The sequence below is a fragment of the Heptranchias perlo genome, chromosome 22, assembly GCF_035084215.1.
Source record: "Heptranchias perlo isolate sHepPer1 chromosome 22, sHepPer1.hap1, whole genome shotgun sequence".
Taxonomy (NCBI): domain Eukaryota; kingdom Metazoa; phylum Chordata; class Chondrichthyes; order Hexanchiformes; family Hexanchidae; genus Heptranchias; species Heptranchias perlo.
Genome location: NC_090346.1, coordinates 29,540,100 through 29,556,471, shown reverse-complemented (window position 1 = coordinate 29,556,471; position 16,372 = coordinate 29,540,100). Strand labels below are relative to the sequence as shown.

General features: G+C 46.0%; 1 protein-coding gene across 1 annotated transcript in view; it reads right to left on the bottom strand.

Moving 5' to 3' along the window:
• Positions 1–16,372, bottom strand: part of abat (4-aminobutyrate aminotransferase) — a 185,317-nt gene that overhangs the window by 29,580 nt on the left and 139,365 nt on the right. The window contains exons 9-11 of the mRNA XM_068003182.1: positions 16,023–16,085; positions 4,063–4,126; positions 1,792–1,940 (exon numbers count right to left, since the gene is read on the bottom strand). Coding sequence (XP_067859283.1) covers positions 1,792–1,940; positions 4,063–4,126; positions 16,023–16,085 — 276 coding nt within the window. The remainder of the gene's footprint in view (positions 1–1,791; positions 1,941–4,062; positions 4,127–16,022; positions 16,086–16,372) is intronic.

Here is a 16,372-nt window from a genome sequence, read left to right as displayed (position 1 = left end):
GCAGTAGGAAGCGTAAGGCAAACATGTCGTGAGCACGAAGGGGATGCACAAGGGTGTTTGAGGGTTTGTCATGGTTTTTACTTATATTTAATTTCTGATCAACTCACATTACATATTATATTGGCACCACTACTGCCACGTCTTTGCGAATCTTGTCTGGTCTGTGCAATAATGCCCTTTCCTGAGGATCACTATGAAAACCCACAACTGATGCCACCCATTGTGTCACTGCAGAGTGGGTGTAGGTGTATTTGCAGGGCTCTTTTGTGCAGACGACTGAGAGACGTCGGCGATGTCCCCGGTGGCACCCTGGAAGGATGCGGAGGAGAAGTTGTTGAGGGCAGTGGTGACTTTGACAGCGACAGGTGAGAAGATGGTGCTCGGGCCAGCCGGGAGCAGCTTGGCTGAAGGAGGCTGCAGATGTCCACGACTACATGTCGAGTGACTCTGAGCCTCCGTGTGCACTGCTGCTCAGCGAGGTCCAGGAAGCTGAGCCTCGGTCTGTGGACCCTGTGGCGAGGGTAGTGCCCTCTGCGACGCATCTTTCTCTGCGGTTGCCCTCCCTCCTGCTGTGCAGGTGGATGTGTCACAGCACTGTGTTGTGGAGCCCCACGTGTCAGAGGTGGACGGCGTGGCCGGCGAGGCTGGTGATGCTGTTCATCCTCCGAGGAGGTCATGACTGCAGCTACGGCGGCCCCTATCTGAGGGGGTCCGCAAGGTAGGTACATGTGTCTGGACACCGGGGTAAGTGTGCAAGTTGGTGAATTTTATTGTTAGGAGGAGGGCGGTGGAGGCCAAACTTTGTCCAAAGTGACAGAGTGGCCTCCTGCAATGAGTGAGGGTCTCCCCCACCCCACCTGTCAAATGGACCTTTGCAGCTGCCACAGGCTGATGGCTGCAGCATGTCCATTTGAACCGGGAGTGTTTCCCCCAGTACGGGAAACAGTCCCAGTTGTTTGCAAAATCCCACCCCTCCTAAAATATCATGTTAATCAGGTCTCTCAACGACCTGAAATACCTAAATAAATACCTTAAGTGGCACCCCGTCGGCTTTAATTGCCGGCGGGAGTCCCACATGCGGGGGCTGCGTGTGCATGTCAGCGCGTCAGTGGAAAACCCGGAAATGGGGCGGGTTGGAGCTGGGCTCCCGACCCGCCCCCGGAATCCCCGATTTTCGTAGCCCCCCCACCAGGAACGCACCCGATCGCAGGTGCTAAAATCGAGCCCAGTGTTTCTGCAATTCTGTTGGCCACAATACATCACGTTGTTTGTTTTGGACACTGGTTTATTTTGTCATCAACTTGTCTCATACTCTAAATATTTTCGAAGCGAACATCCTAGATCATCCACTAGCTGCCCCAATCTCCACTTATTGATCAAGACTAAGAGTAACAATAATCAAGATTTAACACTTATCCTGCTTACAACTTGAAAATCTATTTAAATACACAGTAGAAATCTGTGAGCATCAGATTAAAAGTTAATAACATTACAATCTGAGGGAACAGGTCTCAAACACTTAGTCAGGTTTGTAATGGCCCAGCACAATGCATTCATTAATAACAAAACTTTTCTTAAGACAGCTGTATTATAAAGAACAAAGACTCCGCTTGATTCAAACTAGGTCACACGCACACACCATTCAAATAAATCATAAATTACATAACTGTTTCAATTTAACAAAAATAGCAGAAATAAAAAAGTTGAATTCAGCGCAAGGAAAGTAACTATAAAGTATTCAGTCTTGCATATTTCTGAGAAGCATCAAACAGATTGGAGCCTGAAACCTACCTCCTCCAAGCACCTTTCTTCCTCTTGTGTATTCTCCCTCACAAACTCTTCCAAAGGATATTTCAGTTTTGGAAATGGAGCTGTGGGCCAATCAAAGGTCGGGATGTCTAATTTGTGGACAGCCTTAGAATGGGTCGCTGCCAAGCAGCCTGCAGATATATGAAAGCAAATCAAGCATGAGACAGAGCACACCAATATTTTACTTGTACAATTAAGCAAACCCGTTAAAACTTAAGAACAAAGGGTATGTGTTTTCACAGGGATTCAGTAGTTAAGATAATTTAGATAATATTGGACTGAAGTAATTGCACAAATATTGAAAATTATGAGGAATGTACAATACAGATAATTAGTTTGCACACTTGTCAGCACAGATATACCCTGGACTCGAACTATGCTCAACATAACAGGACATTCAGATTTTGAAAATCAGGCACCCCTTTAGGGTAGAATATTGTCACAGTGGTTAGATTATCCCATGGTTTAGTTTGGGGAAGAAAACATAAAACTATAAATATTCTCAAATCCAGTTTGCTACAAATTCTTTGACACTTAGCAGAAGTATTTTATTTAACTTAAAAGTTTTCCTGAGTACATTTTTCAAGAAAACATCTTTATGTGCAGAACAACATTAAAAACGTTATATAATTCTTAGCATCTTTGCAGTTACTTTTTTATATCATGTTAACATGATGAAGTAATTATTGTTTAAACCAATTGAAAAATGATGTGTTCTTTAACCATTTGAGGAATGAATGTAATTTGCTTTTAAATTATTCAGCTATTAAACAAAGAATATGAAAATAGTTTTCTGTATGCAAAGGTTGTTATTATGTGGAATCCGATTATGCGGTGTACCTACATTAAATCTAGTGATTCACCTCAATTTTTATATACTCCCTTGAAGCAGAACGCTGGGAGGACAGAAAATAATCTGTGGTAGAAGCAAAGCTTCTTATACACTTAGCAGAACTAATGGCCAGAGGCAAGCAGTGAGAAATATCGGCTTTTATAAAACTATATGCTTATGGAGCGAGAGACTGGATAAAACGGGATAAGATAATAAAAATTAAAATTCACTTTATGTCACACCATGATGCATTTTATTTTGGGGAGCTGGAAACACCTATGATTGCATGTTGCTTTAAATTCTATATTGATGATGTGATCATTCATTCTACCTTCTTTGTTTATGCTGAAACATTTCTATAATACTTAAAATATGAAGAGGAATTTCAACCTAGCAGCATAAAGTGAAAAGAAAATAATACAGTGGCCATATAAGTTATTTTGTTAAAATTCACTACAGGGTTTTCACTACAATCAACTATGCAACCCAATCAGCATCAGGAAGAAGAAGAAATGGTTCCCAGTTTTTGTGTTGTGGAATCTACCCCATTTACTTTGCAAGTTGTATTTCACAGCACCAGTGGCTACAAACATGAACAGAAGTTCAGAAGTCATAATTCATTACTTCAATTCTGGCCACTGGACCTTCCTCTATGGATAGAGAAATTATCAGGAATGTTTATTGAACTGGAATTCTTTTAAAATCATTCAGCTATCAAATAATGATTATGTTTTGCAAAAAATATCTTTGTGAATAGAACAACATTGGGCCACCTATCAGGAAACCACACTCTTTTGCTACGATGGTAGGCTTAGCAGCTTGCTGCCAGAGGAAATGGTAGTCAGCACCGCTGGAGGCAGCGTTATATAGTTGCTGTCTTTGGTGGCCGTGCTGCACCTAACGGAAATCCATCTCTTTCCATGGCCTCTTCAGAGGCAGCAGCGCCACCTTATTTACCTTACAGGATTGCCAGTCAAGTTGGGGCACGTCTCAGTAACAATACCGAAAGATAAAAGAATCATAAAACTTTTCTGTCTGAGATCTCAAGATAATGAATTTATTTTGTATGGAGGAGGATATTGCGGTGTGATTGCATCAAATTTCACCATACTAGTCCATGCTCACTTGATCCAAGGAACTGGAAATAAAAGATCAGAATCAGATTCCCTCCCCAAATTCCTGATTACCCCTTCTTCTGTTGCTCAGCATCCATTTTGTTGGTTATGCCTCTCTAACGCATCTTGGGACTTCTTTTTACATTAAAAGCACTATATAAATGTAACATGTTGGTGTTTTACACATGTGACATTGATTCAAGTTAGTTCCTCTAGTGGTTTGAACCTGAATAACTTTGCTCATTTCTAATTTACTTAATTTTAATTATATATTAATTAAAAAATTTAGAAAAGCATTTTCCTTACCAAAAGTTCTTCCATGAAAACCACCCATGAAGGATAGAATAGTTATGTCAGGGCTACCAGGTGCCTGAAGAAGGAAGCAGCAGTAAGACCTTTATAGCCACCAGGTGACACTGTTTCACATGAAACCTAAATGGACTGGTTTTTGAATGCTTACCTCCAAATCCTTCCTATATTCATTGCAAAACCTGCACCATGTGAATCTATCAATTTATCAACTTTGACATTACATACAAAGAGTTGGGGTAATTTCCAATATTTGGGATGAGGGGGGCAATGGGGGGGGGGGGAAAGAGAGGAATTTAACCCATGCCAAAAAGAAGGGAAGGGGGAACCACACCCCTTCATCTCCTCCAGTGATTTTCTATATTTTCACTTACCAATTTAACAGTTTAATAATACTAAGGCAACATGCAATCATTCAAAGTTTGTGAATTACATCTGCTCCTAAACTTCTTTCAGTTTAATACATCCCAGCAGCATTCACAATTCCATAACTGAGTAACATCAAGAATGGGACCTGTTCACAAGCTGCTCTGAATGACCCACTGAGGTGCAGCAGAATGGTACAGAGTAATCCTCTGATTGTTGCTTCTGAGTTGGTCAGTATACCCCCTAATATAGAGAGAGAAATAGGGAGAAAAATGGGTTTTATCCAGAACTGGCCACAGTTATAGAACCTGCCCGATTCTTGTTAAATTGAGAATGAAAATCGAGTGGGTTCTACAACGGGTGGGTGATCTGCTCCGCCAGATTACTACCCAGACGAAGAAGACAAGAATCTTCCCAAATATTTTACAATGTGTAACAGACAACATTTTACTCAAATAAGAAATTCTAGATAAGTAACTTTTGGAACCTGTTCATTACCTGTACATGCATGTGTTATCAGTCAGGTATTATGAAGATCAAAGCTTTGTATGTAATATGACAGAACAAAAATGAAAAGTCGTACCTTATGTACCAGAATGCATTTCACAGTACTTTCAATCTGAAACACTTTTCTGCCCCCTGCCCCCAGGGAAAGTCTATTCTCTGGCCATAAAGGTTGGGAAAAAGGAGGTTAGAGACACGTTTCACCAGTTCTCCGCCCTTTTACATTGCCCCAGGATTCCTGGGGATTTCCCTGATGTTTAGAGCAGGATCTGCACCTGCATAGATGGAGGGCCAATATACCAGAGTAAATGAAGCAGGAAGGGTGCTCCTGGCCTCACACCTCAATTTCCTGGTAATATACTGCAGGGGCACTCGGGCACAGAGGAGACCTGAGAAGCTGGTGATAGACTTGCGCTGGGATTCTCCTCAGACTGAAGAATCTGAGTTGACCAGGCAGCAAGCCCAAGAGGATTCCAAAGGTTGGTATGAGTATTCTTCTTTTAGCAACCTCCAGATTTTCCACTTTGATGGCTTCTGGCTGCTCTCTCCAAGGCTGCTTTCTCTTCCTCCGTTTGCTGGCAGAAGGCTTTAAATCTGGTGTGTGGCCAAATCATGGTAACAAACAGGCACATGAAATTGAGTCACAGCCGGGCCTGGACAGATGTAGTGCACTTTGGGCACTATGTCATTCCAGCACTGGGGCAGAGAGAGGTCAGAAAAATCTGCCCCACACACCCAAACAAATGACCAGTGTGCAAACGTATATACATCTGTGTCAGGATTATCTCGCAGCTAAGCTAATATAAAGAATGCTCTGTTGCAAGTTCTGCTAGAAAGCTCTAATCTTTCCACAAGTTTCAAATTGTGATGATTCAAATCAGCTATGAAGAACTTCCCCTGACTGAATCACAGGGTCTTATAACAAAGTAACAGTGTACTGCCATTTATTGGCAGAGATATTTAAATGTGATGTAGCAGTTTTAAAGCTATGGGGCCATTTTAAGCAAGGAACTTGTTTGAGATGTGAATCACCACTCCTGTTTATGCTGGAAATGCAAACAACAGGGAAGAACACCGTGGGCATGATTTTAATCGAGGGGGCGGGGGAAGAGTGAAATTCCTGACGGGAAACCCGGAATTATGGGTTTCCCGCCCGACAGGTCAGCCTGATTGATTGGCTGGCCTCAGTCGGATGGGTGAAGAGGAAGGGAGAAGGTAAGTGTTAGCTTAGTCATTGGGGGTCGGGGGAGGGGGGCGGTCGGGAGTCACTGGGGCGGAGGTCAGTCATCGGGGAGGGTCAATCATCGGGGACAGTCAGTCATCGGGGAGAGTCAGTCATCGGGGAGAGTCAGTCATCGGGGAGAGTCAGTCATCGGGGGTGGGGGGGGTCAGTCATCAGGGTTGTCAGTCAGCGGAGGCTCAGTCATCGGGGTCGGAGATCAGCACGGGGGTCAGAGATTGTGGGGGGGACCAGAGATCGTGGGGGGGAAAATCACAGAGCATGGGGGGGAAATCACAGATCGCAGGGGTGGAATCACAGATCATGGGGGGGTTCGGAGATCATGGGGGGGGTCGGAGATCATGGGGGGGTCGGAGATCATGGGGGGGGGTCGAAGATCATGGGGGTGGGGTCGAAGATCATGGGGGTGGTCGAAGATCATGGGGGGGGTCGAAGATCATGGGGGGGGGGGGTCGAAGATCATGGGGGGGGCGGTTGGAGATCGTGAGGGTGATCGCTGCAGATAGGCTTGTTGGGCCTTGAGGAAGCACTCCTGCTCCTCTGGGGCCACAAGCTGTGCTATAAAGGCACTTACCTGCTGTTTTGGGCCTTCTCGCCTCCTCTCACTTGGCGTGAAGTAGAAGGCCCAGGAATCCCGCCCCCCAGGGGTTAAAAACAAAATATCTGTCAAAGTGGAGGCCCGCAGCCTCCTTGAAAGCTTTCACTGACCGGACCTGCCTCCTAAGAGTGGGTTGGTCTCCTGCCCCTCATCCCGTCTCCGCGAAAACTGGAAGTGGGCAGGTTGGAGGCGGGTTTTGGATTTTTAAAATTTTTTACTGCCCCCACCCCCCCACAAGATTTTCTCATTTAAAATCATGCACCATGTGTTCTAAGATTTTATGAGATGGCTAGTTTTGAGGCATCCTGAGAAATCTGGTTATATTATGTGGGCTGGTCCACAATGTTAGGTTTGGCCACTTGCAGGATCATTCCATAGAATTAGAAAACCGCAATCATGATTCTTCTTGGCCTATGCAAAGAGATTTCTTTCCAATGATTTGGACACATTTTGAAGAAATCTGAAGTCTCTTCCTTATAAAAAATTGGGAAAACTGATCCGTGACCCTAATAAACTCAATACTTTAATGTTTAAAGTCTCTGAGGTGTTTAACATTCAATGAAATATCAATAAGAAAAAGGACTGTGTGACTGCAGAAAGGTGAGTACCATTACTTACTGCTCTCTACGGTGTACACTACAACATCCTGTGTATGCCACTGTCTGAGTCTTTGGACTGCAGCACATTTAGCCATCCTCGTTCAATTTCTGATTTATATCTCTATTAAAAATTGCTATTCAATCAAGAAGTGCCAAGTACACAGTCCACAAAATCTAGTATCTCAATCAACAATTATAAAAATTTAAATACCAGTAAACAAAATGATGCGTTTCCTGCAAATAGCACTGTGTATTAAATTTCACCAGCGTGCTTTTGCTTTGCCTGTCTCTGTAACGCACGTGATTGCAGTGTTTCCATCACTTTGGAGATTCCAGTGATTTGGAGGAAGGGTATATAAATGCAGGCAAGAAATTCCTGAGATTTCCCAATCTGCTGAATTTCAGAAATGAAGTGAGGGTGTGGACTCCTCTGTTTTTGGGTTTTTACTTTAGATAATTTTCTTGGGTTCAGCATCTCAGACCAATTCCATATGCGAGCACTTTCTCCCTACAATTGGAGTATGTCTTTACCTGCTCAATATCTAAGTCATTTGAGGTGAGATCTTGGAGGGGGGGGTGGGGGTTGTGGAATTTTAACCCCCAAGAACAGGTGGGTTGGGGGCGGGTGGGTAGTTAAAATAATTGAGTTTTCCAGCGTGACCGTAACTCGGCTCCAACGCGGCCATTTCCGGGTTTAACGGAGGCGTGTTTGGATGCAAGTAACCTACTCACCGCAGTCAGGACCTTAATTAGTTCAGGTGGGGGGGGAGTAGTTATCGCAGCAATTAACATCCTTATGAGACATTAATTAGGTCTTTTTAAATTGAATTTTATTGACCTTTAAATTTAACGCCTCCAATGCGGGTTTCCCGGGGCTTGTGAATCTCACCAGTAAAAAGGGAGCAAGAAGTGTCGGATCATGAGGTACATGTCTTTATTGCACTGCTTGTGGGCCCGGAGGAACAGGAATGTTTCCTCCAGGCCCAACAAGCTTACCTGACACGATCGGACCCCCACGATCGGCTGACTTCCCCCCCCGCTGCTGTCCGAGACTCCCTCCCGATGTCTGAGATCCCCCTGATGTCCGACTGCTCACCTCCCCAACGATCTCCGACTGCTCACCTCCCCAACGATGTTCACGTGCTCACCTCCCCAACGATCTCTGACTGCTCACCTCCCCAACGATCTCCGACTGCTCACCTCCCCAATGATCTCTGACTGCTCACCTCCCCAACGATCTCTGACTGCTCACCTCCCCAACGATCTCTGACTGCTCACCTCCCCAACGATCTCCGACTGCTCACCTCCCCAACGATCTCCGACTGCTCACCTCCCCAACGATCTCTGACTGCTCACCTCCCCAACGATCTCCGACTGCTCACCTCCCCAATGATCTCCGACTGCTCACCTCCCCAACGATCTCCGACTGCTCACCTCCCCAACGATCTCCAACTTCTCACCTCCCCAACGATGTTCACGTGCTCACCTCCCCAACGATCTCTGATTTCTCAACTCCCCAACGATCTCCGACTTCTCACCTCCCCAACGGTGTTTGCCTGCTCACCTCCCCAACGATCTCCGACTGCTCACCTCCCCAACGATCTCTGACTTCTCACCTCCCCAACGATCTCCGACTTCTCACCTCCCCAATGATCTCTGACTTCTCACCTCCCCAATGATCTCTGACTTCTCACCTCCCCAATGATCTCTGACTTCTCACCTCCCCAACGATCTCCAACTGCTTATTTCCCAAACGATGTTCGCATGCTCACCTCCCCAACAATCTCCGACTTCCTCCACCCCGCCCCTGCGATCATCCCCCCATCCAAACCCCAAAGATCCCGATCTCTCCCCAACCCCCCCCCGCCACATCCAACCCCTAAAGATCCCGTTCTCTCCTCAACACCCCATCCCATCCAAGCTTCGACTTACCTTCCATCCGGTCCCCGGCTGCTTTCCCGCCCGACAGGCAGCCAGCCTGTCAGTCAAGTTGGCTATCGGGCGGGAAACCGTTTGAAAAATTTTAAAGCAGGTCCTACTGTTAAATTCAGTAGGACCTGCGGGAAACCTGTACTTTCGGGTTTCCCATCCACAAACGCCCCCAACCCTGGCTCCCAACCCCATCGCTCTCCTCCCAGCTCCAAGTTAAAATCCAGGCCCAGAGGTCAAAATGAAATCCTTCAACACAATCCTCCAATGATCTAACCTTGGCCCCCTCCTCTTCCCCATCTATATGCTTCCCCTTGGTGACATCATCTGAAGACATGGGGCTCGATTTTAGGGGGCAATTGCGAGTGTGTTGGGGGTGGGAGGGCTCTGAAAATCGCGGAAATCCCGTTTGAGTTTGGAAGCCAGCTCCAACCCGCCGACTTCTGAGTTTCCCAGGGACCCACCTGTGTGCGCGTGAGCGACCCGAAAACGGAAGTCCCACCGGCAATTAAAGCCGGCGGGATGACAGTTAAAGAGCCAAATGTGCCCCATTGAGGTACTTAAGGCACTTTACCTGTGACAGATGAAGTAATTGTATCGAATTTTTAACTTACCTGGGCAGCTTGCCCACTGCTTCTGATTCACGCCTGGTGAAACCAGGCATAAAGGGCCAGATCAGGGAAAAAGAAACAAAATAAATTACATAAAAAACCATGGAAGGAAGCTAAAACACAAAATGCTCCGATGTCCCCCTCTCCGATCTCCCCCTCGTCACCCCCCCACCCCGATGTTCTCCCGTGTCCCCCTCTTCGCTCCCTCGATGTCCTCCCGATGTCCCCATCTTCGCCCCTTCGATGTCCTCCCGATTTCCCCCTCTTCACCCCCCCGATGTCCTCCCGATCTCCCCCTCTTCACCACCCCGATGTCCTTCTGGTTTCCCCCTCTTTACCCCCCCCCCCGATGTCCTCCCGGTTTCCCCCTCTTTACCCCCTCGATGTCCTCCTGGTTTCCCCCTCTTTACCCCCCCCCCCGATGTCCTCCCAGTTTCCCCCTCTTTACCCCCCCGATGTCCTCCCGGTTTCCCCATCTTTACCCCCCCCCAATGTCCTCCCGATCTCCCCCTCTTCACCACCCCGATGTCCTCCCGGTTTCCCCCTCTTTACCCCCCCCCCCGATGTCCCCCTCTTCACCCCCATGATCTCCTCCCAATCTTCCCCTCTTCCCCCCCGATCTCACCCCCCCGATCTGCCCCTCCTCCCGATCTTCCATTCTCCCCCTGGATCTTCCCCTCTTCCCCCCCCCCCCAATCTTCCCCTCTCCCCCACCCCCGATCTTCCCCTCTCTCCCCCCCCCCCGATCTGCCCCTCCCCCCCGATCTCCCATTCTCCCCCTGGATCTTCCCCTTTTCCCCCCCCCCCCCCCGATCTCACCCCCCCCGATCTGCCCCTCTCCCCCCCCCCCCGATCTCCCATTCTCCCCCTGGATCTTCCCTTCTCCCCCCACCTCCGATCTTCCAGTCCAGTGTCGGAAGATGTCTCGCTCTCTCTCTCTTTTTCTCCCCCCACCTCGTGTTGCAGCTCCTGATGGTAGCCAGCCTGTCAATCAGGCTGGCTGATGGGCGCAAAACCCAGAGAGAGCGTTAATCATCAGCAATCAACATGCGATCGCGTCGGAAACGGTAAGTTTTATTCATGCGGGTTTGCCACGCATACCTTCACTGTCCCCCCCCCACCCTGCTGCCAACCCGTCACCATTGCAAAATCGACCCCATGGAGTCAGCTTCCATATTTATGATGACGGTACCCAGCTCTTTCTCTCCACCACCTCCCTTGACCCCTCCACTGCCTCTGTGTTGTCAGTCTTCAATGTCACAATTTCCTCCAGTTAAACATTCGGAAGACTTAAGCCATCGTCTTTGGCCCCCACCATAAACTCCGTCCTTTTGCTACCGATTCCATTTCCGACCCCAGCCAATGTCTCAGGCTGAACCAGAAGGTTTGTAATTTTGGCATCATATTTGACTCCATTAGCGTGCATTCCGGATGCCATTTTGGGTCCTTGAGCGCATATCCTCTCCATCACAAAGACCTGCATACTTTCACCTACATAACATCACCAGTTACCTCCCATGACTCAGCTCATCCGTTGCCGAAACCCTCATCTATGCCGTTGTCACCTCCAGACTTGACTATTCCAATGCTCTCCTGGCCGGCCTCCCATTTTCAACTCACCGTAAACATCAGCTATCTATATCGTATCCCACAACAAGTCCTGCTTACCTTTCATCCCATGTGTTCACTGACCTACATTGACTCCTAGTTCCCAAATGCTTCAAAATTAAAATTCTTATCCTTACGTTTAAATCCTTTCATGGCCTTGCCCCTTCTTATCTCTGCAACCTTCTCCAGCCCTAAACCTGTCCCCTGAACTTTCTGTTCCTCTGACTCTGGTGCTTTATGCATTCTACCTCCCTTCACCCAACATTTATTAAACAGTAAATGGATAAGGAAACAGACGCAATGACTCACTGTAGACTTATATTAATTACAGACTTAGCTATCTCCATTTGAAACATGGAAAATAACAGTTGTGTCAACTGCACTAATGTGCAAGGTGAGACAAGGTCTCTTTGTATGATGGTTTCTTGATAACTACCCACATAGTGGGTAGATTTTGACTTTGTGTGATAGTGTAAAACATGTGGGGCTATAAATTGGGCCGTGTAGCGCCCGTTTTGTAGGCGCTACGCGGCATCCTAAGGACCCAAAATGGCATCCGGAATGCACGCTAATACTTCTAGCGTGACGTGTGCTGGATGCCATCATGGTAAAGGCGTTTGCGCACGCCCAAATAACGAATGTCGGCAGCTTGTAAAGTAGGGAGAATATGCGGTAGATCAGTGTGCAACGCTGATTTAAAGGGACAGATGCGACTTTGTACAGGGCACAATTTCAAAATTTGCAGATGACACAAAACTTGGAAGTGTAGTAAACAGTTAAGAGGATGGTGATAGACTACAAGAGGACATAGACAGGCTGGTGGAATAAGCAGACACATGGCAGATGAAATTTAATGCAGACAAGTGCGAAGTGATACATTTTGGCAGGAAGAACGAGGAAAGGCAGTATAAACTAAAAGGTACAATTCTAAAGGGGGTGCAGGAACAGAGAGACCTGGGGGTATATGTGCACAAATCTTTGAAGGTGGCAGGACAGGTTGAGAAAGCAGTTAAAAAAGCATACGGGTGCTGGGCTTTATAAATAGAGGCATGGAGTACAAAAGCAAAGAAGTTATGTTGTACCTTTATAAAACACTGGTTCGGCCTCAGCTGTAGTATTGTGTCCAATTCTGGGCACCACACTTTAGGAAGGATGTAAAGACCTTAGAGAGGGTGCAGAAAAGATTTACCAGAACGGTTCCAGGGATGAGGGACTTCAGTTACGTAGACAGACTGGAGAAGCAGGTGTTGTTCTCCTTAGAGCAGAGAAGGTTAAGAGGAGATTTGAAAGAAGTGTTCAAAATCATGAAGAGTTTAGATAAAGTAAATAAACAATTTCCATTGGCGGAAGGGTCAAGAACCAGAGGACACAGATTTACGGTGATTGGCAAAAGAACCAAAGGCGACATGAGGATAAACCTTTTTACACAGTGAGTAGTTATGATCTGGAATGCACTGCCTGAAAGGGTGGTAGAAGCTGATTCAATCGTGGCTTTCAAAAAGGAATTAGATATTTACTTGAAGGGAAAAAATGTGCAGGGCTACGGGGAAAGGGCGGGAGAATGGGACTAACTGGATTGTTCTTACAAAGAGCTGGCACGGGCTCGATGGGCCGAATGGCCTCTTTCTGTGACGTAACCACTCTATTAATCTATTGAAGTCACTGTCGCACAAAGTCAAAATCTACCCCTGTGTCTCTGGCCTCTGGTAGCTTCAGATACATTACTCAGTGGAAGCAAGACATGCTGAGAAATAATTTACAAAATCTAACTGGCACAAAGAAAATTTGAATAAGGGCTGGCCGCCTGATAATCCTGGTGGGAGACTGGAAGGAGGTAGGTCTGTGGAAGAGGGCCCCGATCACTTGGAGGCAGTGGGGAGCTGGAGAGGCAGTGGCGCAGGCTGGTTTTGTGGAGCCTGGAAGAACATTCCTGCTCCTCCCAACCGCACAAAAATAAAGAAGTGCTTACGTTTGGGCTGTTCGGCTGGGCTGCAAGCAGAATGTGGACGAAGCATGCACAGCGTTCGCTCCACCCAGTTCAGTCCAAAAATGCATCCGGGTCCTGTTGACATCATAGGATCCCAATTTAAATATCTAAATGAGCTGTTTGCCCTCTTTAGGTGGCCACTCAGGTCGCCTAGTTGGACGGCCACAGCGTTAAAAAAGGTGCCTATAGATCCAATATGGCAGGCGGCGTGTGACAATCATTTCACGCTGGAAGCGCGCCACCTGCCATATTGGATCGTGCTACTTCGTAGGCGTCATCATTTAATGGAAATTATTTAAAAAGCTCATTATCATATTTCATTAAGGGTCCTATGCTGGTTGTGAAATTGGTCTGCCCTAGTGCCTGACTCACCATGTGATAAAGTCACTCAGCAACTCATCGTGCTAACAGACAGTAAGGACCCTGCAGTAGGGTTATTTAAAGGGCACATCCACTACATACAGGTTAGTTGCTCGGTTGTCCTTTTAGGCTGCAGGTTAACTTCTAGTTGTTTATTGGTTTATTTTCTGCTTTCTACAACTAATTTCTGACTTATGCGAACAACATTTTGCCGGTACAGGACTGCTATTGCCTGCCTTCTCAACACTTCTACTGCAGTCATGGGTGATCTGGTAGGTCTGCTTTTGGGGCAACAGAATAAGGGGGAGCAGCCAAGAAGACAGGGGAGAGTCAGAAGCAGTTGGGAGAAGAGGAAGGTAGTAATTTACCTGAGGAAGGAGGAAGTCTCCGAAAGCTTGTGAATTTAAAATAAAATTGCTGGACTATAACTTGGTGTTGTAAAATTGTTTACAAGAGAAGAGGAAGGAGGAGGGTACTGCGCAGGAGACCATACCCACAGCGGGCCTTCAGAGAGCACTTCTCATACCTTAACTTTGCTGAGGAACAATGAGTCAGGCGCATTTGCTTCACCAAGGAGGCTGTCACCGAGCTATGTCACCTGCTGCAGCCAAAACTCGAGCATCGAACCAGTGCATGGACAACACTGACTGTGGCTCTCAAGGTCACTGTTACCCTTAACTTTTATGCCACGGGCTCGTTCTAGGCTGCAGTAGGTGACATCAGTGACATCTCCTAATTTGCTGTTCACCGTTGTATCAGGGAGGTCACCGAGGCTCTCTACACTAGGAGGAACACGTGCATTACTTTTCCAATATTCAGAGTGAAGCAGGACGAGAGAGCACTAGGCTTCGCCAGCATTGCAGGCTTCCCTAGGTTTCACGGTGCCATAGACTGTGACCATGTACAACGCATGTTTCGCCCACTGTGCATTCCTTTTCGGGTGCAATCGAATTGCTGGGCCAAAGTCTATATTCTGGAGCCACTGTATCGAAACAAGCTGGGCCAATTTTTGTGAGGGAACCTGTTTTTACGCTTATATGTACTGTGGCACAAAAAAAGAAGCCAATATCATGATACATCATAGACAAAAATGCTTCATTTTTAACCCCCATGGCCACACCAATATTGCCATATCATATGGCGAAGGTTGAACTCCACACCAGATTCACTGCTTCCTAACCCTTATGTGCCTCTGACTTCTTCTGTTTCAAGGAGTTTCTTCTGTCCCCAACCACCTAATGCTGTACTTTTCTTATAATGTAAGGAAGGGTTAGTTGGGAGAGAGAATACATTTTAAGAGAACTTTTTTTGTCAGTTAGTTCAATTTTACTAAATAGGTACTGGTCAAAACTGGGGTTTCTTGCACATATAGCATTTAAAAAATATAGACCATTGTCTTCAATTTAGATTTAAATGGAATTGAATCCTCTCTAGATCAGCTGAACTGAATATCTAGAGAGAAAGCTAGAGGAAAGTCGGAGCCTGCCCAGAAAAAGCAAGCTGGAGCAATTACTTTACTGCATCAATGTGGCAGAAAGGAAGGATAAGCGAGCTAAAGGAACAAAGAAAAACAGTAAATAAAAACAAAAGAGCTGAGAAGAGAAGCGAAGGGGTAGATCTTGATTTGTGCGATTGTGTAAAACGGGTGATAGTGAATCGGTAGCCCGTTTTACATCTCTCCTGAAATCGGGAGAGATATAAAATGGATTGCCGATTCACTATCACCCGTTTTTCACTATCGCACAAAGTCAAAATCTACCCCAGAATAACAATGAACTGCAAGTTAAAAGTATCTCAGTATAAAGTTAAATTAAAGAAGAAAATTCCTACATGCACACAAGTACAAACATGCAAAATAGATGGAACCAGTTTTGTTGCATGTATAACTATTTCTCTTGATTGTTCAGACATATGTTTGTGCAAGAAAACAGAACAAAAATACAGGAACGGTCTGATCAGGATAAGCAGCTCAGTTGCTAGTTCAGTAAGACAGTCGCACAGAAAAGATAAATCACCTGTTCACTTAACCTTCCAAGTGAGTGAGGGTAACAAAAATAAAAGAAAAGAAAAACAAAGTTGAACAGGTGCCGGTGGTAATTTGTTACGGATGAGAGGAACTTCAAATCCGAACATTCTTCAGAATTTAAACACTTACCTGGTTGATCATACAAGAGTCCAATTCTTCTTTTGTATGCTGAGCTTTCCCTCTTTCTTTGTTCTACAGAGAAAGAGAACAGTTACACCTTACGATTTAAGCTTTATAATATTCAGTATTGGAATTTAGGAACAGATTCCCAATATAAAAGACATCTGCTGGTGCATTTACCTTACAATGCTACTACTAGCAGGAGTTTAATTTAAACCACCTTCACAGGTGGTTTTCCCCAGAGGCAGCAGTGCTGAAGCAGCAATGTAAATGTTTCTCTTTGGCTGCATCAACTGCCATTTTTGACTGTAAATGGGCTGAAAGGTCAGTATAAACCAGTGATGAAAGTTCATAATTGC